Source organism: Conger conger, chromosome 10 (genome assembly GCF_963514075.1).
Source record: "Conger conger chromosome 10, fConCon1.1, whole genome shotgun sequence".
Lineage (NCBI taxonomy): Eukaryota > Metazoa > Chordata > Actinopteri > Anguilliformes > Congridae > Conger > Conger conger.
The window spans coordinates 28,723,262-28,746,560 of NC_083769.1; the positions used below are offsets into that span (position 1 = coordinate 28,723,262).

At 41.7% G+C, this 23,299-nt stretch overlaps 1 protein-coding gene across 3 annotated transcripts; it reads left to right on the plus strand.

The window, feature by feature from the left end:
* The first annotated feature begins 47 nt into the window (after window positions 1-47).
* slc9a8 (solute carrier family 9 member 8) lies at window positions 48-22,972 on the plus strand. Of its 3 annotated transcripts, none has more exons than XM_061256906.1 (17): window positions 48-98; window positions 3,725-3,853; window positions 4,425-4,547; window positions 6,909-6,989; window positions 8,174-8,232; window positions 11,705-11,788; window positions 12,243-12,344; window positions 12,470-12,504; window positions 13,481-13,624; window positions 14,910-15,048; window positions 15,371-15,476; window positions 15,882-15,998; window positions 17,253-17,335; window positions 18,325-18,436; window positions 20,248-20,468; window positions 21,011-21,157; window positions 21,782-22,972. In XM_061256906.1, the coding sequence occupies exons 2-17, from the start codon at window positions 3,727-3,729 to the stop codon at window positions 21,899-21,901; spliced, it is 1,800 nt and encodes a 599-aa protein (XP_061112890.1). In that variant the 5' UTR covers window positions 48-98; window positions 3,725-3,726; the 3' UTR covers window positions 21,902-22,972. The 3 variants fall into 3 exon arrangements, with proteins under 3 accessions (XP_061112890.1, XP_061112889.1, XP_061112887.1); XM_061256905.1 differs by having other exon boundaries at window positions 51-98; window positions 4,375-4,547; XM_061256903.1 differs by lacking the exon at window positions 48-98 and having other exon boundaries at window positions 3,484-3,853; window positions 4,375-4,547.
* The last annotated feature ends 327 nt before the right edge of the window (window positions 22,973-23,299 follow it).

Below are 23,299 nucleotides of genomic sequence, written 5' to 3' on the forward strand. Positions count from 1 at the left end.
TTATCTGTGCAGACAAGAGAGTCCACACCATTATGAAGCTATGGAGAAGATAGCCTGAAGACCTTGACCCACACACAGTCATACAAGATGCGTCACAAGTGAGGCTTCCAAAGACTGCTCACTGTGTCATTATGTTGGGATTTAGCCTTATCCAACCCTTTAGGTCAGCCTGCCTGCTCCACTTATCAGTGGAAATGGGCTGTCAGTTACCTTCTACTCAACCCTACACCTCCACACACCAGCTCATCCTCACTGCTGCTCTTTAGCACTTCCAGTAGCTTCTGAAAAGGCTCCAGTGAGGATTGCTTTGATTTTCTCTCCTTTCTTGGTCTCTTGGTGTGCTTGCACCGTATACAGTATGCAGAATTTTTCACACCATGGCTTGTGTATATATCGGTTATAACACAATTGAGATTTACTACCAGGGCAAAGCATACATAGCCTCCCTCAAAATTTACATCCCTGATGTGGATGTAAATAGCCCCAGATTAAAGCGGACAGAGTGCACTTTAACCATATAATTGTTTAATTTCAAATTCAATGTGCTGGAGTAATTTACAGAGCCAAAACTGTGATGCAAAATGATGTCACTATCCAAATACTTATGGGCCACACTGTACATACTGTAGGTGAGCACAAATATGTGCATGCTCATATACATTAATATGTTTGCTTGTGTTTGTGTTATACAATGTCATGTCATCGCATTCCGAACACCAAATTAGCTCACTATGTTTTGAACTTTCATGACGAATGAATAAAAAATCAGCTTCGTTTTTTTTATTTTTTTATGTGTGTGTAAAGTCTAATTCCTTTTTCCAGGTGGTATGAGTCTTGGCATGAGTCACATGTCCATTTCAGCATACAGTCACATGGTAATGGTGATCCATTGTGACATTGTGGTGGAGAAGTTGTTGCTAATGAGAGACTAGGCAGGCTTATACGGCAGTGTTTGAACCATCGTGAGCTAACACGGTCTTCCAAGCACAGGGACTTTGTGCAGTTATTTGTAATTTTCTCAATAATTATTGGTCCAGTTCACATCAATCAAAGTTTTTTAGTGTCTGAGATAGACAATAAGTAATCATAATCCACAAAACCACATTCCTCAGGAGAAAAACGACCACTGTATGGACGTTAACTTCTGGTGGAAGTGGCCGCTTCCCTGTGTTACGTTCGGAACACAGTGAGTTTACATGAATCAAATCTGTCATTGTACTGTAGGTTTTAAATAGAGCATTTTAGATATTTCTGCTGAGGTGGGGGTGGGGTATCTAGGGAGGAAAGTGGAGTACAAGAGGAATGGAGCTGAAAGGCATGCTGGAGAGAAGGGGGAAGGGTTGTCATCTGTTAGCATATGGAATCCCCTGCAGTATGTCCACGGTATGCGGATATCTTTGACAGATTGTATGGGAACCTAATCTTGTCTATCCGAATACCTGTCTTCCCAGCAGATGCCGGTGCAGTTAGAGGGGTGTACTTATGTGTGAGATGTTTTGGCTTTCTCTTATTGCCAGAAAGACAGCTAAATCCTAGTTCTGTTGATCCACTCAGACACCAACAATGATCACAAGCAATTGAGAAAACCACATATAATTTTATCTGCCAAAATGCAGCTCTGTAAGTAACAATACAGTGTGTTCAGCAATTGTTTTAGGTCAGAGACACACAAGGAAGCTCTATGGTCTCCAGATGAATATTTTACATCTTTAGAGAAAGAAAATTGAGTGAACTAAAGAAAGCTTTTAGCCTTGTGTGAACTCTAGGGAGATATTTCCTTGCATATGAATGTGAAACCTGATGGGCTGCTGGCTAGTTTAGAGACACTGTCACTGTCCCTGCGAAAACTCCCTTGGAAGTGATCTTTTATTCCCAGGAAGTGGGTAAGCCCAGCAATGTACAGTTATAATAATTTGTAGCCCAGGCAACCAAGGAGTATTCCCCTCCATTGTTGGATATGTAGGTTGAATGAATATATATATATATATTTTTTTTTTAATTAATTTGTTTTGTTTGTTTGTTTGTTTATTTATTGCCCTCGTGTGTTGAATTAGTCAGGTTCTGTTGAGGTTTTGATTGATTTTCAGACCACTGATCTATGATCTACTTAATTGAACTCTTGAAAGCTTTTGAAAAATGTTGTATCTGCCAGTGTTAAATTGCACATTCTCATAAAGTTTCAAATTAAACTTCTTCTTTGAAAGGATGAAGGATTAAAGAGCCACACCGGGACTACTATAGATACTATGTAATGTGTTTTTTGTTTTGTTTTGTTTTTTCAAGTATGACACACCTTACTAATTCAATCAGTGTACAAGCATATACAAATATAATAGACATTATTCAAATAGCAATTATAGACCTAAAAACCAGCAAATACATGGCTTCTGTGGGATGAGGGTTGGGAACCTCTGCTCTAAGGTACTGGTAAATGTTGTTACAGACTACTTTAAAAAAACAGAGCACCTATATTTGTCTTGCTTTGGCTTTATAAATAAAATGCTAATACAACATTATGCCTGTTGGACAACATATGACTTTTGTAAGGTTAATAACAAACTGGTTTATTTATATATTAATAAAAAAATCATCACAGATCATACCACATCCACATGTTTTAGTAGAAGTTTCATTTTGTTTACATTATGGAACAATATGTGGTTATCAAAGGCACCAAAATTTAAAAACATTTTAAATGTAGTATGGGAATTGCTCAGAGATCTCTCCTCTGGCCATTATTATTTTGTTGCTATATTACTGATATCGAAGTTTGTCATGATTTAAGGATCACCTCTATCTGAACTGATTACACTAAATTAACAATTTTGCACACACAAAGAAAAATCCAAATCCAGCCCTGGTTTTATTTCCTGTCAGGTGATTAACTGAACAATTAGTGCTACTGATCCGCCAGACCGTCTTGACAGCTGACTCCTAGGTAAAGGGAAGGTGGACCAGCCCTGCCCCGCCCTTGAGAACCTTCATTTGCGGAACAGGGTTGTAGCGTTATTTCAAAAGATGCCTTCGATTATCTGAGATTAGCTTTTCATGCTGTTTGAGATAAGCATGAGATTGTTTACAGTTTGGTTTTGTGATTTTTATTTTCTAAATTGTCTTAGCGTGATATTGAAATTTAACTATCCTCGAACAGAAAATATCCAATATGTTCAAAAAGCACTTGTACAGTTTTCAAATGCTCTTCCGATTAACTGAACGCATACAGGGAGACCTGAAACTACAAATCCCAGGGAATATCGCATCTTGCTGACTCGCCGATAGGTTGACTACCTGTTTTGGGAACTGTAGTAAAACTAGTTACTAGTGTCAGAGCTCAAACGACAGCGCGATGATACTACGCATGCTTACACATTGTTAACGCAAGATATTGCCACTACATTCAATGTAAAAAGTCAAATATGCCAGATATTTGAAGAATAAAGACATACCAAATGGCCATCGCTCATTGGAGACTACAATTCCCTTCACTGTGAAGCACGCGTCAACCAGGAAGTATAGCTGTGATGTAGTCCAAAACATTAGGGCATATGGAATGAAGTGAAATCTTAATGTTACAATTTACCGCAGTTGTAACATTTAAAGTGACCTTTCTAAGGATGGAACATTTAAAATACCAAGTATTTATATACCTAACACTATTGCTTTTGTATCCATCGTCATATTTGTCAGAGCAAGTTTTGAGCCAAAATTCTGGTTTACATTCAAGGGATGACGACGGAGGGAATGGGGGACAAGAACTTACTAATATCGGCGAAGCTAAACAAATACCACAAAAAGACGACAAAGAACCTTCTTCCAACCAGCGCTTTGTTGATGGACAGCCAGAGTCAACTAGGTAAGAGGAACCATAATGAGTGTGCTAGCTTGCTTGTAACTACGACACGTATGCGTATAATGCATATCAGTTACCGACCAGTGAGTTATACTGATTTGTGATCCACTGGGCAGGAGTTACTTGCATGGAAATTCGCATTTGGATCAGTTACGAATGCAGTTATTTCTAATCCTGAAAAACGCCAGTGTTATCATTTGAGAGGATCTTGACCTGCGTTTTGTTTCTTTAGTTACAAGTGTTGTCTTAGCACGTTTCGCTGGGCAGTTTTCTGGACTAGTTTTCATTTGACTGACAAGTACATAATGAGATGAGGGCTGTCTTATTATTTTATAAACAAATGTGTTTTGCCATTGGTTATTCGTGCAGATCTGTGCTAAGAAACAGACTGTTCAGGATGATAACCGATATTTCCAATCGCATTGTCAATATCCAAGTAGCAGAGTCAGAAGTGAGCCAATGCACATGAGAGGCCCTCTTTTTTAAATGCTGGATACTGTCCTCTGGCTCTTCTTTCAATACAGCAGGCTTAATGGTACAGAAAGTCCCAGCAATGAGTCTCTCCACACCACAGCTGTTGCCAAGGCAACTACCCCTGCACCACCCAAGCCCATCCTGCCAGTGCAGACAGGGGTCAAAGCTCAGGAGGAGGAGCAGTCCAGTGGGATGACCATCTTCTTCAGCCTACTGGTCATTGGTGAGTCATGGCCATGGGTCAGTGAAGCCCCTTCCACTCTCCAATTGAAACACTTTCCAACAGTCAACCCCTTTGGGGCCACAATGCAGTGGAACACAGGTAGATGGAAAAGTGCCTCCCTAGAGGGAGCAAGGTTGAACGACCATGCTCCCAAGCTGTACTGCAGTGGTATGGGGAACAATGTTGAGTCTAGTATGGTCAGTAAGGGAAATGTGAAATTTGTGAAAGTTATAGTTCAATCTTATGTGGATCACATGTGTGTAGATTCAGAGCATGTTCATAATGTTTTTTAATTTCTGAAATAATTATGTATTTTGACTCGGGGCTGATGTTGTTGAATGAGAGCTCTGTGTTCCTTTTGATACATAATGAGGTTTTCAGGGATAGACAGTTCAGCTGTTCACTGAGGTGGATACTGCTCATGCCCTGTACAATCCCATTCAGATAAAATTACTCCTATCATGCTTAGTGATTGCTTGTGACTTCATAAACATACTCTTCTCTGAGATTGACCAAAATTAAAATGTAGTCTTGCAGTCGTTTATTTTGCTTAAACAACTGATACTGAGCAATGAAACAAACATGGTCATCAGTCATTTTGTGGATAGCTTCTTATCATTCAATGAGAATAATAAGAATGTGTGTATATCAGCTACCAGAAAAAACAAGAAAATTAATTTCTTAATAAAGTTTTCAAGACTCCATCTTGCTTACCTTAATCAACTAAGACCTGAGCCAAACTATGGGATTGACTGATATAATTCAGGTATTTTATACAGACCTGTATCATGCTGTAATATATTTGATGGATAGCAATCAATAACAATAACAAAATATATTTTTTGGCATATTAAAAGTTATGAACAAATTCTATTCACTCCATACTATAATTGTGTCGTTTTCAAATTGGGCTGAACCCATCATCACAATGTTTTCTCTACCATCCTTCCATAAGATAACGGTATAAGAGCATCTGTACTGTTAGCTCTTGGATCAAATGAGATTAACCCCAGACTGGGAGCAGTGTTTTTTTTGTTTTTTTACCATGCTGCTCAATGTACAGTTTAGGTTATATATCTTGTGGTGTTAATTATATTTATAATGCTTCCAGTTTAATTTGTCTTGAAATGAAAGGCATCTGCAGGCTTTCCTATATATGTTTGCACTAATTAGTTTCAATTTGCATTCTATTTTAGACGTCACCGAGTTAGGCAATGTCCATTTCTCAGTGGCCTCACAGCTGTTGAGTCTGTTTGCTTTTGGGGATGCCTGTGTTCATCTGCTGGCTTTGCCTCAACCTTTGACATGGTCCCTTGAAGGCTTTATTTAACATTTATTTGACTTGCATTGGCAAGCTGGTGTTTTTTGTTCTACCTTGTTTACATGTCTCCTGTCCACTAATGGTGACATCGATAGAGTGGCACAACAAGCAGGGCAGGCACATCGTGGCAACAGGTTTTTGGTCTAATGATTTGCCTACTTTTTCTGAAGCATGTGACCCACAGGATTGAAACTTGGACAGAAACTCAAATAACTGGATAACCCTAAATGACAAGCATTTTTCAGCAAGCATGTACATGCACTTAATGGTAGTGTAATTTAAAACCATGTAGCCTGGAGCACTGTATGTACCACAGACTGCTGATGACGTAAAGAAACATAAGCTAGAGGAAATGGCTGATGAGGTGTGAATGTTGTCCTTGCTGATGTGTTGTACCTTACTGCTTAAATTACTGCTCTGTTGCAGATGGCATGCAGAAGGCATGCCTGTTTGGCTTTGATGTGGATTTAATCTGACTGTATTTGTTTTGGTTCATTTTTTTGGTTGCATTTTTAAAGGAAACGGGAAACCTCAAGGGCTTGATGCCAGATTGTAGTTCAGTTAACCTACAATGTACACAGTTAGCAAAGCAAAGTTGACAAGCTTTTTGGGAGAAAGCACTGTCTATGCAGAACATTCTGCGGCAGATCACTTCGAAGGAATGCTGTACCGTAGGCCTTGCAGCAGCCACCTAAAAATGACATCATAGCACAATACTATGCTAGATGTCAGATATCCTAGTGTAAAGATGTGTTAGATGACGCATGTCTGTGGTTCTAAGCATCTCAATGAACCTGTGAAAGAATGTGAACATTGCTGTCAGTCATTGGCAATGGAAATTGACTTATGAGTGTGCATGCCTGGAGGGGTTTAATGTGATAATTGTGGAACATTTGTGGAATTTAAAAAGGGCTGTACTGACATCATGCTGAGGGATGATTGAAAAGCAGGTATGAGAATGGCTTTGGAATAAAAGTAGCTGGCTTCTGTAGCATTGAAAGTCAGCACATATTCACATGGCTGTTTCTGTCTTTCCCCAGGTATTTGCATCATATTGGTGCACCTGCTTATAAAGTTTAAGCTGCATTTCCTGCCAGAGAGTGTTGCAGTTGTCTCTTTGGGTAAGTGCAGAAACTGCTACATGCAGGAAGTGCTTTTTCAACTTTATGTGGTTGAGTGCGCCAAGCTTGGGTCGCTCGTCAACCCAAACATTTTTTTAACTAAGTTTAACTAGAAAAGGAAATTTCAATATAATGACCTTTCAGAATGCAAATAGTATTATTTATACACGTCTTATTACTATACACAAACCTTTACGTTTTATGGAGCATCTAACATGGGCTTCCTGTTTCCAGATGCATGAGGATAACAGAAGTTTGTTATTCCAGAACATAGGAATGTTTCTTTCCTTCTCTCTCTGTTCTTTTGAGCAGTTCTGCTTCCTCAGTGCCTGCTTTGTTGATCGGCTTCATGTAATTAACTCCCTTTTTCAGAGTGGTGAAATTTGAGCCCCCACCCCTCCCACCTCCACTGGGTTGAAATCATATCTGTGAGGAGTGGGGGTCACTGATGTCACATGTAAAGTTGTACTACAGTATTATACACACTTGAATATCAATGCATCTGCAATGTATTTTCAAAAACAAAAAATATAAAATGAGTGCAATATAGGTATATTAGAAAGGGCTAGAAAATCATATTTTCTAACAGAAATGCTTAATAAACAAAACTAAAATCTTGGACCTGCCCTCTTTGTGTCTAAAATGCTTAAAAATGAACCCTGAGAAAATGGATCAATTTACCCTGGGTTTTATCTCACAAAAATTGGCTGCTGCTTTTTGTTGTTAATTTGTGTAGTGTACTGTATCTGCCGGCTTGTTTGTGTCCAGACCCCCCCCCCCCCCCACACACACACACACACACACACCCTCCCCCATTAGTCCTGGGGCCATTAAAATGATGTCAATCATCTTGCAGTGCAGTCAGTCATCAATTGAGGTCTGTCTTATTAAGCATCTCATTAAGAAAATAGCTGATGACTGCTTTACTGCAATCTGCTTTTTACAGTGACGCCTCAGAGTGAATGGACAGTATTGAGTGCTTCCTCTCGTGATTTCAGGGATTGAAATAAGAACGTCTTGTTTAAGCATGCAAGGAAGTGGCTAAAGCTGATTGCTATTGTCTTCCCACTAAATGCCATGTAGATGGTCCCTATCACTTTTAAAAGCATAAAGTATGTGTCATTAATAATAAAACGGTTGACTAAAATGTTAAAGTAATTTTTGCTTCTGTTCATGTGTTACAGGTATTATAATGGGTGCTTTCATAAAGATCATAGAGTTCCAGGAACTGGCCAATTGGAAGGTAGGGGTTTTCCTTTAACTACATCAATTACTGTTAATTTTCTGCCTCTTCCTTTGCACAATGCTGCCAAAGAAAAGGACAGCTGCCTTTACAAAGGCTGTGCATCTGCCGAGGGCTGGCTGCGATTGCCTTCCCTGAGCTCTTAATGGGGAGTCTTGCGGATTCTCGCCGTCATGCAGAGACTGCTCGCCTCTCATGGCACGGTGGCCATTTGTGCAGTGGTGATCCATTTCAGACGCACCGCAGTGACCCTCTTCATGACAGACGCTCACCGGCCAACGCTAACAGCTGCCGCCTAGGGCAAGTGAAGCAGCGGCCTGTGAACCGTTTCCTGTAGCTGGAGTGCTTGCCAGATTTGTTTGTCGACGCTTGATCGGGGTTGGTATGCAGTAAGAATGAGAACTGTCATCCCTATAAGTTATCAATCCCTGACAGAATCGTAGCCTTTTCCCACAGTGTGGTCTGTCATGGAAACTCCTACGGCAGTATGAAGCCCAGTCTTTTTCCGTACGTCTTCTTCCCAGAGAAAGACTGTGCCGTGTTTTGCGCTCTCCCCTTTGCGCCGCTCTGCCTCTCTTTCTCTGCCTCTCCCTGGTGGTTCCCTGTCCTCGTCCACTGGCTTTAATTAACATTCTTTCCAGGAAGCGAACGGGTGAAGCAGCGTATCTCTGAGCTGTGCACAGAAGTGAGTATTGTTCTGGGCGCTGAGTCACCAGGCCCAGTAACAGGAGCTGCACGAGGGCTCATCGGCACGCTGTCCCTTCAAGCAGCTGCAGGGAGTGAAGCAGGGGAGCCCCTTCCCGGCCTCACGGCTCCTGTGTTTACTGTCATATGCTGCGCACTTTCACAGACCCCCTTATTGGACTCTCTTTGAAGCCGAAAATAAGGGTCGAAGTTGAAGCGGCTCCACAGTGCCGGGTGTCTGTGTGTTCTACTGCACGTTATGCACTGAATGTCTCAGAGATGCTCGGCGTTCGCTTGGGTAGCCATGCCGAACAGAGGGGGAATTGTGCGAGGCTTTGAGCCTGCAACTGAGCTTTTAGTTCGTTGACTTCATGATTCTTTGTCTGAGAAGGGACTGTGTCAAAAATAGAACACTGACATACACAAGATGGTGGAACTGTATGGCGTTTGTCTGAAGCGGCTTTGAATGTCCTTTTATCAGTTATTTGTTCGGCAGGAGCCCTTGGTCAGGACGGATTTGCATGTTATCCACGGACACAGCTGAATATTGACTGAAGCAGTTCATTTCAAACATCCCCCTGAAAGGTACTGTGGGTTATCAGGGCGCTTCACTTTGACTGCAGCCCAGGCCCTTTGTTACATCACCCACACCTCACTGCTGTGTTAAGTTCAGCAGCTTTTATGTTTTAGGCCTGACTATGCATTATTCAGATTTATATAATTTTATCATACTCGATGAGACCAAGGTTCCAAATGCATTGGTATTTCTGGCATATTGGGCAGCTTTAATTTTTGTAAAAGTGCTAAAGCTTACCATCGCTATTGTTTCTTTCCTTCTATCTGTACCCAGAAGTTGTGTTCTACTTTTGGCTTTGCACTACGCTGTTTACGCTGACACACACACACACACACACACACACACACAAAAGTTCAGTTTTGATCGTACCGTAAAGGGAAAGTTGAACTGACTTCATATTGAGCTATCACCCAGTTCACCATTCATTCATCTTCAGTAGCTAATAGGTTTCTATTCACTGTCTGTCTGATTCTCTTCTTTAGAACTGTAGAAATAAAGTGGTCCTGGGGGACCACAGGGGCAGGGATCTGTCTCGGTTGCAGAGTTCCAGGATGTGTCATTCACTGCTGTGTATGAATTGTGTGTTGTTTCCTGGTCTGTGTACTACGTCTTAATAGTGTCTTTTGTTTGCTGTAGCTTCAGGAAGTGCTTCTGGGTTCAGTGACTGCTAGTTGTTAAAATTGTAGTATAAATAGTATGGCCTTCTCAATTTGAAAAAATTGAGCTACATTCTTCACATGTCTGTCAACCACCCAGCATACATAGGTTGATTTCATGGAAAGAATAACAGCTGTAAAAACTAGAAAGGCTCCTAAAGACCTTTTTTTTTTCACTCTCAGTAATATAGTGTGCCACTAGTTGCCAGAGAAGCTAAACTCACTCTTAGTAACTGCAATTATTATTATTTTTTGCCCAGGTACTTCACATGTACCATTTGTCCAGTTTGGTGTGTCTGCCACATTTTTACGTGTATTGTGAACGTGAATATTACTACTACGTTTTGTTTTGTTTTTTTGCTCATAGATAGTATCAGGGTTCTGAATTATTGATGCCTTTTTTATTACGGAAGTACATGCACTGGAAAATCAACATAACAATGACATTACTGCTAACTGGACAGTAGTATTTATTAGTGACATTGATCAATTTAATTGTTTAATGAAATGATGAATGAAATTGACAAATAGCCACAATAGAAGTGTAGTTTATCCCCACTGGAATGTCCATTGAATCATCAGAGAGAATGAGGAGTGTGAATCCCAGGGTGATGTTAGTGTCGTGCTGTGGTACTCATAATTTGAATCACAATGCTGCTCCCCTTCAGCTTTATGGCTGAAAGAAGCCTTCCATATCAAAGTTGCTTGAGTGACAGGCCCCTTTCACTATTGTCCCGTATGTGTTTGTGTTGCCAAGTGTGCTGTTGTAGGTATTTTATGTTTATGCACATGCATGGTAACAAATAGTAACATAGTAACAAAAGTCATGTACAGTGAGCTCCATATGTCTTGGAACAAAGACATCGTTTTTCTTTTTGGATCTACTCCACTATTTTAGATTTGTAATCAAATAATTTGAATGTGGTTAAAGTGCAGATGTTCAGCTTTTATTAGACTGTTGTATACGTTTTGGGCTCCATAATGTTGGACAAATGGCTTCACAGGTATTTCTGATTAGTTAGGTGTGTTCTGTCACTTCAGTATTAGAGAGCGATCAGTATCTTGTCTTCATTCTAGGCTTTTGATTGCCCTTTACTGGGCTTTGGCAATGTCACTATCCAGTGGCCAGTGATTTCGGGATGAGATGATGAGTGGATCGGGATGGGGCAGGTGGGCTCTGGCCTCCTGGCGTTTAAAACCTGCTGCCTCCTCCCAGCCTGGGAGCACTCTAAATGGAGGGCATTCTGGGATGTGCTCTGATAGCAGTGAGGCAGTGAGCCCTGTGAGATAGGAGCCAGGCCCCCCGCTGCTCTCTCCTTTCTGGGTTTACTGCTCTGGAAGGACCTCTGATAAGAAACTTTGTTTATGTTTAAAATAGATTCACCTCCCCAGTCACAGCCATATTTGCAAATGCCAATAATGTAATGTAATATCAGTCTGTAACGGCAGAGTCATAGGTCAGCTGCATGCATTTGTTTTTGTTCTTTTTTCATAAGTCAGTGAAGGTGTTTCTGGTTTGTGGCTATGCTCATTCGGATGTTTGTGTGTCTGGCAGGAAGAGGAAATGTTTCGGCCCAACATGTTCTTCCTCCTTCTGCTTCCGCCCATCATCTTTGAGTCTGGGTATTCCCTGCACAAGGTGAGATGTGAGACTGCTCATCTAGACGTGGTGATGTGCATGGGCGGTACATGGGCAGCCTTTAGCCTAGTGGTTAAGCTCAATGACGGGGTTCGATCCCCGGTGTAGCCACAATAACGTCCACACAGCTGTTGGGCCCTTGAGCAAGGCTGCATCTGCATTGCTCCGTGGGCGGATTGTCTCCTGCTTAGTCTAATCAACTGTACATCGCTCTGGATAAGAGCCTCTGCCAAATGCCATTAATGTAATGTAAGGGAAAAAAAACAACATATCCCACATGACAATAATGTAATGACTGGCAGCAGTCGAGGTCACATAACGGTACTGGGAATGGAGTTTATTTACTTTTTAATTGAATGCATTTAAAACAAATCTTTATAAAACAGTACTTCATTGAAAAATATTTTTTCTCATGCAGCAGGAGGAAGAGTAATGCTTTCCCCCCCTTTCACAGGGTAACTTTTTCCAAAATATAGGATCCATCACCCTTTTTGCTGTGATTGGTACAGCCATCTCTGCTTTCATTGTTGGAGGAGGCATCTATTTCCTTGGACAGGTGAAGTATTGCCATTCGGTTTTGTGTTTTTCAATAGACAAGCAGTGTCTAGTGTGTGAAAGTGTGGAGTTGTACACTCTTGAGTAAGTAATAACTCAACCCATTTGTGTCCGTTTTTCTTGCAGGCAGATGTCATTTACAAGATGTCTATGACCGACAGGTAGGAATGTCATTTTAACAATGTTTGTCTTTTTTTCCTTTCCTCTAAAAATGTCTTTCTTTTCACTTCAACCATCTCACGCTCCTTCCACAACTGAATGTGAAATAAGTGTTAATGTGCTGAAGAAGCGGACTTGTTCAGGAACTGGTCTTCTTAAACGCACCACCTTCAATAAGCTCACTGGCCACAGGGTCCTGCATGCTATTCCTTATGGTTTATTAACAATGTGGGTTTGTACGTAAGTTCTCAATGGCAAAGGGCATCAGCAGTCACTGTCTTGTATGTTATATATTCCTTTTGAAGGGAATGACACAAAAGGTCCATAGAGTCACCAAACCGTTATGGTTGATATTGCTTGGCTTTCCAGCTACATTATTGGTCATGTCACAGAAGGAGGGAGGCTCCACCTGCAGAAATTGGGGCAGATGACTGTGACCTTGGTGTGAATGTTGTCCTCTGTACCCAACCTCAAAGCCACTATTGGAGAAATTGCCTCTATATAAGGTTTTCTATCTGTGAATTAGTCTCACCATAGGCTATCTCCCTCTAGAGGACCTGGGAAGAAAAGTTAGCTTGGTTTTGAATCACAAGATTTATCATAGGTTTGACCATTGGTGTAAACCAGTTTCACCCCAATGTAAACCCGGTCCATGTAGTATGTTGTCAAGATGAAATGAATGACTGTCTATATGCCAGATGGTCAATAATTCTTATTTTTGTGTATACGTATCACTCCTGGGTCAAATGTATTTGAAAGGCATTAACTCTAAAGAAGCTTGTCAAATTTGTAAAACGCAGATGCAAAATTAGAGTGTATTCCTGTAAATAAGTCACTACCTGAAATATAGAATGAAAATGAAAGAAAATTCATAGGAATTTTCCTGGTATGTAAACGGTTAAGGTATTTTGAATAATGATTTGACCCAGTTGTGATGTGTGCAGGTGGTTTTCCTCACTGCAGCCTTCTTTCCCACAGTTTTGCCTTTGGCTCCCTCATCTCAGCTGTTGACCCTGTCGCCACCATCGCCATCTTCAACGCACTCAACATCGATCCCGTTCTTAACATGCTGGTGTTCGGGGAGAGCATTCTCAACGACGCCGTTTCCATCGTGCTCACTAAGTAGGTTGCCTCTCCCATGATCCTCTTCTGCCAGTCTGCACTGTGCCAAAGTGCAGGGCTGGAGACCCAAATGTAGAAAACACATCTGTGGCCTACGCTTTCTTGTTCCAGAAATGAGGCTGTGTTTGTATTTTTTTTCCTTTCCTCTAAAAAGAATGACCCATTTCTCAACACCACAGTAGTCTTTTCGCTTGAACTATCTCACACTCCTTCCAGAAATGAATGAGTGTTAAGTGTTAAGTGTTAACGTGCTGAAGAAGCTGACTTATTGAGGAAGTGGTCTTCTTAAACGCACCACCCTCACGACGCTCACTGGCCGCAGGGCCCTTCACTTTTTCTGTGCTTTTCTTTGTTTCCTGGTTAATGTTCTTTTTAATTTGACCAAAGGTGGTTATGTTGGGATGCTTTCAGACGTTTTATTGACATTAAAGGCTAGTGAGCACCTTATGTGGAAAGCCTACAGAGGTGGAACTTGTGTACTGAACCACTCATGCGGAAACCAAGTTAACTGCTGAGGTGTGAGTCAGTGTGGAGGTCAACATTGGTTGATTTCTGTCTGCATGACTAAATATAATTGATTAAATGCGAAACTTTACACTTCCAACACTCAAAGGAATCAATTTAGAGGTGTATCGTTTTGCATCGTGCCAAATTTGTGGTATTTGGTATTTATACAAGGTACCCACGTTATGTGTACATGTCAGTGTAATGTATAAGCAGATGTACTGTTTTAGACATTTTATTGCAGGCTTTCATAAAGGCATATGTTACTAGCTGTTAGAGGCAGGTGGATGCGTTAGTTACTTTCAGACACCCGTTCAGTGGGGTGAGAGATACTGGCCTCCAGGTGACCTCCACTGTACTGAGGGTGTGACTCGCAGCTGAGGTGACTGACGCAGCAGCACTAATGTTCACTCCAGCTGCACGTGTGCGGGAAAGCTCATGAATAATTCATCCACAAAGGAGCTGGCTGTGAATGGTGCACAGCCGTATTGCCCCAAAGAAGAGCTCGCTTTCAATTTCCATAAATCCCCCTATCGCAAAAACAGCTTGAAACAAATCCTTAGTGTGTCTTTATCTTCATTATGTAATTTTATTATTATTATTATTATTATTATTATTATTATTATTATTATTATTATTATCATTAAAATAATAATGTGTAAAATAATTGGCCTGTGAGAATATGCAGTATTGTATAAAGTAGAGTAAATCTCGATCAGTATTAAAGCTATAATGCCCTCTGTTGACCTTGTGACGGAGTGTGTGTGCTGTTTTTGGACAGCACGGCGGAGGGCTTCGCGCACGCAGGGAACTCCACGGTAACGGGCTGGGAGACCTTTCTGCAGGCCCTTGGGTACTTCCTGAAGATGTTCTTCGGCTCTGCCGCACTGGGCACGCTCACTGGCCTCATCTCTGCCATTGTATCCTCACATAAGAGTGTCACTGGATGTGTTGTTTCAGCACAGACTGCTTAATATCGCTTCCTCTAATGTGTCTAACCTTCAGGTGAAGAATTGTGACCAGAAACTATAAGGAGTAATGAATAATGAACTACAGGGCACTAGTATGAGGAAGGGCTCTGTGATGTGATAAATAACATGTTAGAGGTCACAGTAATGTGGGTGTAAAAAAATGCATATTACAGAAAGTGTAGCTGTAATAGTAGAAATAACATGCTACAGGATCCTTGAAAGTGCAAGGTTTAGAGAATAAAGAGTTACCAAGCTCCTTAAGTCTCCTCAGAGCCTCAAACACTTTGACCTGAGGAAGACGCCTTCCCTGGAATTCGGGATGATGATAATATTTGCCTACCTCCCGTACGGTCTGGCTGAGGGCATCAAATTATCTGGTGAGTCGCTTCACTTCACCTCCCAATGAAGCACCATCCTCCGGATCACCGTTTGCCTCTAGCAGAAACTAGACTGTGTCGTCTCCTGCATACAGGCAGGCCAAACGCAGAGCTCTGACCATTCAGGTCAGCTGTGTGTATATGGTGCTGTGAAGGTTCTGCGTTTACTGCCTGATTGAACTAACCGTTAGTCTGATGTTTTTATTGGCCCATTTCGAATCCCTGCACCAGGTGAATACGTGCCAAACTTGATAAGTACAGTTTGCTGGACTCTTGCCCACTTTCTGCAAAGTTTTAGGCTCCAGCCTTAATAGTTAGGTAGAGTTTAGGTGGAGTGGTATTTTCGAATGTAATAACTGGTATTTTCTCTGGTTTTATATTCTCTGTCTGACTGTATGTCTTTAGGCATCATGGCCATCCTGTTTTCTGGGATCGTGATGTCACACTACACCCACCACAACCTGTCCCCAGTCACTCAGATCCTCATGCAGCAGACCTTGCGCACCGTGGCCTTCATGTGCGGTCAGTGCTCCAGCCTCTCTGCCTCTCTCTTCATTCTCCTCTCCTTTCCTTCTGTGTCTCTAATGCTTTCCCCCTCCTCCTTTGGTTGCTGCATATTCATACTGTATTTCGTTTTTCTGTCTCTTCCTCCATTTTTTAATCACCTGAGCAGTTATTCTGTAGGAAGAATGATGGCCTCTGGGGAGAACCCCCATCCTATACTTCTCGCTTTTCCAGCTGTAATGACTCCGACTCTTCCAGACCCCTGTTCTCACATGGGGGGTGGAGTGGCTCTTTAGATTCATGTTCCCCTGTGGGGCTGTTCTGAGAACTGTAAGCAAATGCACAATTGAGAGATTAACTGGGGTTAAGTCATGAGAACAGGTCTACATGAAGGGTACTTATTAAGCCACCTTTGGACAAGAGCTGGCAACCCAGGGACATTGCAGCCCAAGCTTTTCCTGGCTCTATTAATGCTGAAGGCAATTTCTTTGATTAATTAGTACAGAAACAGGGCTGACGGTTAACTGGGTTAACTGGGTTAACTGGTCTTTCAGGGAAAGGATTAGTGTAGAGCATAGGCTACAGTAGTTGTGAAAAGTTTGCTTTTTGACATGGTGGTTAAATGTTGATTAAACTTCAATATTTTATTTCTTATTGGTTGCCTTACATTATGTCATTCCTGATGTTTCTGGTGTATTTTTAAAAGGGGGAATAATAGCTTGAAATGTTGAATTAGTGCATTTTGATTATTTGCTACAATTGTGGATTCCTTTATCGCTTTTCATTACACCTAAATCTAATCTCTTTCACTCTCCCACTTGTTTTCTGTAACTAATCTCTTTACTTACTGTCTACTTTAATGATCAGAATTGTTGCTGAAATATTCTCCGCTGAAATTTCAGATGAAATGATGTGTCATAAGGCTCCCTTTATTAGATTTTACAGCCACTCCTTAGCCAATGACAGAACTGAAACTGCAGATGTTCTGTGAACAGTATTAAAAACATAAGTGTGTGTGTACTCCGCCTGCTTTACCACATTTAGACTGTTCTCATTGCTGTTCTGCCCTTTGGCGGCTGTAGAGCATTTCTCTGATGTGACTGCTGTGGTCATGGATGAATGTAAGTGAAATGATCTCAGAGGCCACTGTAGAACTTTGGCTTTCTGTTCTCATGCTCTGGAGCTTGTTTGTTTGAGCTTGGGCTGTGTGTTGAGAGCGTCGCACTAGGCTCATGTACTGTGGGTGACTTCTGCTCTCCTTTCACTCCGCAGAGACCTGCGTGTTCGCCTTCCTGGGCCTGTCCATCTTCAGCTTCCCCCATAAGTTTGAGCTGTCCTTTGTCATCTGGTGCATAGTAAGGGGCTTTCAGAATGACCACAACACTTTCCACTTCATCATTTAGTGCATGCACTTACTTTGCTTTGCTTTGCTGGTAAAGAGATGGTCTCTTAATAACTGGGAACAAATATATAAAAACTAAAATGCGTCAGTCTAGCTAATCAGCAAAAATCTATCACCTTTATATCAAGGAAATGGTTAGATTTAACATGGCAGCTGTTAAAGTGTGGTAGCTAGCTAGCGAGCAGACATTAGTGGTGTGGCACGCAAGATCATTTGATAGTGAAATAACATCAAGTAACTTATCAAAAAAACATCTTGCACAGAAAATGTAAATTCAAATAGAGCAGCATCAAGCCTCTTTGGAATAGTGCATAAATGCAAGGTGCAAAAATAGAGTTCATAAATATTCCACAGCCTGAAATAAAAGGGACAAGATGCACAATGATGCTGTCTATATGTGTAGACAAACATGCCCCCATATTTTAAATTCTCCTAGTCCTACATTTTAAATATAGTCTTACAGGACTGTGAAGTTATATACTGGCAGTTGTAATACCTGTACCCACATTTTATAATGAAATGTACCTCCTGTAAAAAACACTATAGATGCCAGTCTCTAACAACCTTTCCTCACATAATTCTTTACCATATTATTATGGTGGAGTTTATTATAATTATGCTCTCACACCACTGCCATGCCAGCCACTTCTGCACTGGGAGAATTGCATCTGAATGAACATGCCCATCTATGAGCCTGGAGCTACAGGCTGTAATCTGTAGTCTATCCCTAATGGCAGCTAGCCTGATAGCACCTGTGTAGCCTGAGGTGCTTATGCAGTCAGAACCCAGTGAATATTTGTTTGGGAGCACCTCATCCCCAGGGGGACAGAACCAGTGCTGTCCCAGCAGACTGACTGCAGTCACAGCTGACCGAACATAGTGCAGACTCAAGACAGGCTGTACTGTGTGAGTCACTCGGAGCTCTGCTCACTCTCTCTGCAGGTCCTCGTGCTGGTGGGTCGGGCAGTCAACATTTTCCCCCTCTCCTTCCTGCTCAACTTCTTCCGTGATCACAAGATCACACCCAAGATGATGTTCATTATGTGGTTCAGTGGTAAGAACATGGCACTTTCATAAACAAGGCTGTAAATGTGTGAATTCCAGGGAATAGTACTGGTTCTATATGAGTAATGGAAGCCATCTCAGTTTCTGCTGCACGCTGACGTACTGACTGTGGTATTGAAAAGGGGCTTGAAACTTTAGAAATGGTAAGCCATGAAATGAGAATGACTTGAACACCATCTCAGCTGCTGTTCAAACTGAGCCTTCTTAAAGTGGTCACTTTATTAGGTACCTGATCATAAATGCAAATCGCTTGCTCCTGCAAACAGGAATCATGTAGCTGCACCTCAAAATGAAGCATACACAGATGGGGAAGAGATATGTGGCTGAGAAATCTGCTGAAACTTTGTGATGCTATTGAGTCAGCATTGATCAAAATCCCAAAGCAATGTTTTGAGCACCTTGTTAAAGGTACCATGTTGTACCTGAGTATACATTATAGTAACTAACGAGATGGAATTTAAAGGTAGCTTCATGTGTTATAAATACATTTTTCATTATTTTGCTGAGCTATTTTAGTTTTTGCTTTTTTAAAGGCCAGTTAGCAATATGGTCATCACATTACATTACATTACATTACATTATTGGCATTTGGCAGACGCTCTTATCCAGAGCGACGTACAACAAAGTGCATACCCATAACCAGGGATAAGTTCACTGAAAGACCCTAGAGGTAAGTACAATTTCAACTGCTACCTGTACAACAAAGATAAGGACAAGGGCCATTTTTTTTTTTTTTTTTTTTTTTTTTTTTTTTGAACAAACAAACAAACAGAGCAAAAGTGACCAAAGTTAACTATCCAAACACTGCTTACCTAGCCAACTAAAAATACCGATACACAAAGCAAGTCACAGAGACAACAATTAAGGTTCACAGGGAGGTAGGGAGGGATGGGGAGAGGTGCTGCTTGAAGAGGTGCGTCTTCAGCTTGCGCTTGAAGGTGGGGAGAGATTCTATAGTTCTGACCTCAACGGGGAGTTCGTTCCACCACCGTGGAGCCAGAACAGACAGTAGTCGTGAGCGTGAGGTGGAGGTTCTGAGAGGGGGAGGTGCCAAGCGGCCTGTGGAGGCTGAACGAAGAGGTCTGGCAGGGGTGTAGGGTCTGATGATTTTTTGCAGATAAGCTGGGGAAGACCCTTTAACTGCTTGGAAGGCTAGCACCAATGTTTTGAATTTGATGCGAGCCATGACAGGCAGCCAGTGGAGGGAAGTAAGCAGGGGGGTGACGTGTGAGTATTTGGGAAGGTTGAAGACCAGACGAGCTGCTGCACCATCACCATCAATAGTATTTCACTGGATTCTGAAAATAAAATGCAACATAATTTGCTTCATTTCAATTGTATGCATAACAAAATGACAAATTAAATTACAAACTATATATGACATAATCCAGTTAAAAATATCCTAATTCAAATATTAGTATATATATAGTTCAAATATTACACATTTGAATGGAAATTCCCCACTGCGATTGACCTGTTTTAGCATGCATTAAATAAATGCATGTATAATATGAGTAATAAAGATGTAGGAATGGGTGGAGCTTCTCAGGATTTGTGAATTGCACACCCAGTGCAGTGACCACGGAATAAGGTAACAAAGTTTCCAGTCAGAAGCACTTACTGCCCCCTAGCTGCACATGAGTTCAGAGCAGGCTGAATGTGAAAATAGATGAGGAACTCTCCTACATTATTGGCTGGTATACTATAAGTGGGTCCATCACATGTATAAGGAGCCAATGAAAAAGTGAAAAAATAGGTGTGGAGAATGTGTAGGGAAGCTCTTGTCTTGCCCTCACCCAGGTCTCCGAGGAGCCATCCCTTATGCCCTGAGCCTGCATCTGGGCCTAGAGCCTGTGGAGAAGCGGCAGCTAATCGGCACGACCACCATCGTCATCGTCCTCTTCACTATCCTGCTGATGGGCGGGGGCACCATGCCCCTGATCCGCCTGATGGACATCGCAGAGAGCCAATCGCGTCGCAGAAACAAGAAGGACATTAACCTCAGCAAGACTGAGAAAATGGTGCGTGCGCTTCTCCATACTCATACATACGTTTTTAAATATCAGTCCATAAATAACTGTATAAAATCCTATTTTCTTGCCTTATGCTGCCTTATACTGCCTGATGCTTCCTTATGCTGTCAGGTGCAAATTTGCTGTTCTTCACCTCCGCAACCTCTTTTCCATAATATGGCCTCCAGAACTCTCAGGACAACAGAGTCACTATCCATCCCACCTGTCCCAACTGCATCTTGGTTCAACTAACTCTGGCTCTTAAATATCATAAACTGAGGGGTGAATACCCCTGGACATATGTTATGCTATGTTAAACACTATACCCTCAAATCCATTACGCTACTTATGGCACTATAGCCCCAAATCTACTACCTACTATGGCACTTGACATTTTGCTGAAGGTTTACATAATGACACTTGCTATTGGTTGTGATACTAATAACCTTGTATCATCACTGCTCCCTGGCTAATGTCTGTGTATGCACCTTGCACATCCTTCTGGATTAGAGCATCTGCTAAATGACTAAATGACTGAATACTCCCCGCAGGGCAACACCATTGAGTCTGAGCACCTGTCTGAGCTGACGGAAGAGGAGTACGAGGCGCAGATCTACCAGCGTCAGGACCTGAAGGGCTTCATGTGGCTGGACGCCAAGTACCTCAACCCTTTCTTCACCCGGCGACTCACTCAGGAGGTGAGGACCCACCACCCACTGCCTTCCCAGTATCCACGTCCCTGTCCCCTGCACCCTTCCAATGCTCCCCCACCCTCTATCTAGACTGTGCCATCGTGTGCACACCCTCAGCAAAGGTCTGTCTCTGTACAGTGAAGAAGTGAGAACACTTTCAAGCCTTGTATGGCAGTAACATCCCAGTACAGCAGTGAAGGTGCTTAGCGCGGGCGTACATTATTCGGTTTTCTCAGGGGTCACGACCTCGGGAGCTCGGGTGGCCTCTCGCACTTTGCGAGGTCAGATTGTGACAACCAATCGACTGATAGCATAGACTATGCAGGATCCCGACCGGAACACAAAACGGTCACACATGGAACCGCCTCCTGATTGGTCAACCGGAAAACACAGAATCTGCTTGCATGACCTCTCACACCTGACAAATTCAAACTGATAGTGCCCAAACCTTTTTGACATGTCAAAAGACAATCGGGAGACCGTGAACCAGTCCGATCGGTTCGGAACAATTAGTAAGTAAGCAGTTAGTCAGAATTCGGACCTCACGAGTGCTATAATGTAAGCAGTTTGTGTTTCTCTCGCCTTGTGGAACGTGAAACTGCCTCACGTTCATCTCTCCGTGCATTTCAGGACCTGCTGCACGGCCGTATCCAGATGAAGACGCTGACCAATAAGTGGTATGAGGAGGTGCGGCAGGGCCCCTCTGGCTCTGAGGACGATGCTGAGGAGGAAGAGGCAGAGCTGCTCTGAGCTGCTCTGAGCGGGGGAAACCACAGGGGACTGTACCACTTTCACAGATAAACCCTGCCCCCCTCCACTGGAACAAACCATCGAATGTGAACCAAAATGACGAATGTTGAAAAGGAAGGAACTTTTAGAAAGTCACACTGTGAAGACCTGACACAACTGAAAAAGGGCAAAATGAAAACTGATCGACAGAAATAAGGGAAGGGAATTCTCTCAGTGAGAATCTTTGACCAAAAATAGCAATATCATTGCAACTTCTTGCATTTGTCATATTTTTATGAGCTTACTTCTGCGTCGGTCTGACACTAAGTACCAATGAATGTTCTGGTGACGCGCATTGAATCTGGCCTGTGAATTTTTGTATTTATCTTTTTTTTTATTATTTGTATTTATGTTAATTTATGTTTATTTTGATGGCAGGGTAGCTTTTATTACATTGTCATATTTCCAAGTGCTACACACTTCTAAAAACGGCAAACCACAAGATGGAGGGAGGTCTTTTTCCATTCTGTCTGGGGAATTCTACTGGAAGGAATGGCATATTCTTGAATCAAATGCTGTTCAAATGACAGTTTAGAAGAAGAGCGGGTGGGCCCTTGTGATTCATTTCAAAGCCATATTTGTTTCTGTATAATTTTGCTGTATAGAATAACCTAGATTCAGCTGTTGGGATTGATCACAGAGCATCCTTCTGATGTAATTTCTATTAATTTTCTTGTGTTTGACCACAATTTGATGAATGTCAGTTTCTTTGTTTAACAGTGACAATTTTCTCATGATTATTTAATTATTGCACATAACAATCCTTCTCATGTGTTCATGATTTTTAGTCTGCATTATCTTATTTCTTTAAAGTGTCTTGTTTTCTTCACCACTAGAGCTCACACTTACCATTTCACCAGGCATTGGGACACGCCACATTTGAAATGCATTTAATCCTGACTCCAATTTGCATAATGCAGGCAACAATGTTTCATTAAATTAATTTTCTTATATGATATGCAAATATACTCTTTTGATACATGTGTAATACTGTTTACCAAAAGTGATAAATTGGTAAATCTTGCTGATGGACTCTTGTGGTTTTCAGGGGTTGCATTAATGTTGGAGGTGCAGTACAGTAGGCACTCCTGGGAAGGGGTCATGATGAAATATAATTTCTTAGGCTGAGCTCTCCCTCCTTGCCTTGATTACATCAAATCTTGAAACTGTACACACATGACAGCAATGTCTTCAGCTGTGAGAATGCAGAAAAACACTCATGCCCGTGATGCACTATTTTCAAATACGCTTGTGTTTTTCTTTATTCTGAGTATTTGTTTTTTATTCACCTGTGATCAAAGGAATTTTTAAGTCTAATTCTTCAGCTGCAGAATTACTTCAATGTTTTTACATTTTTGG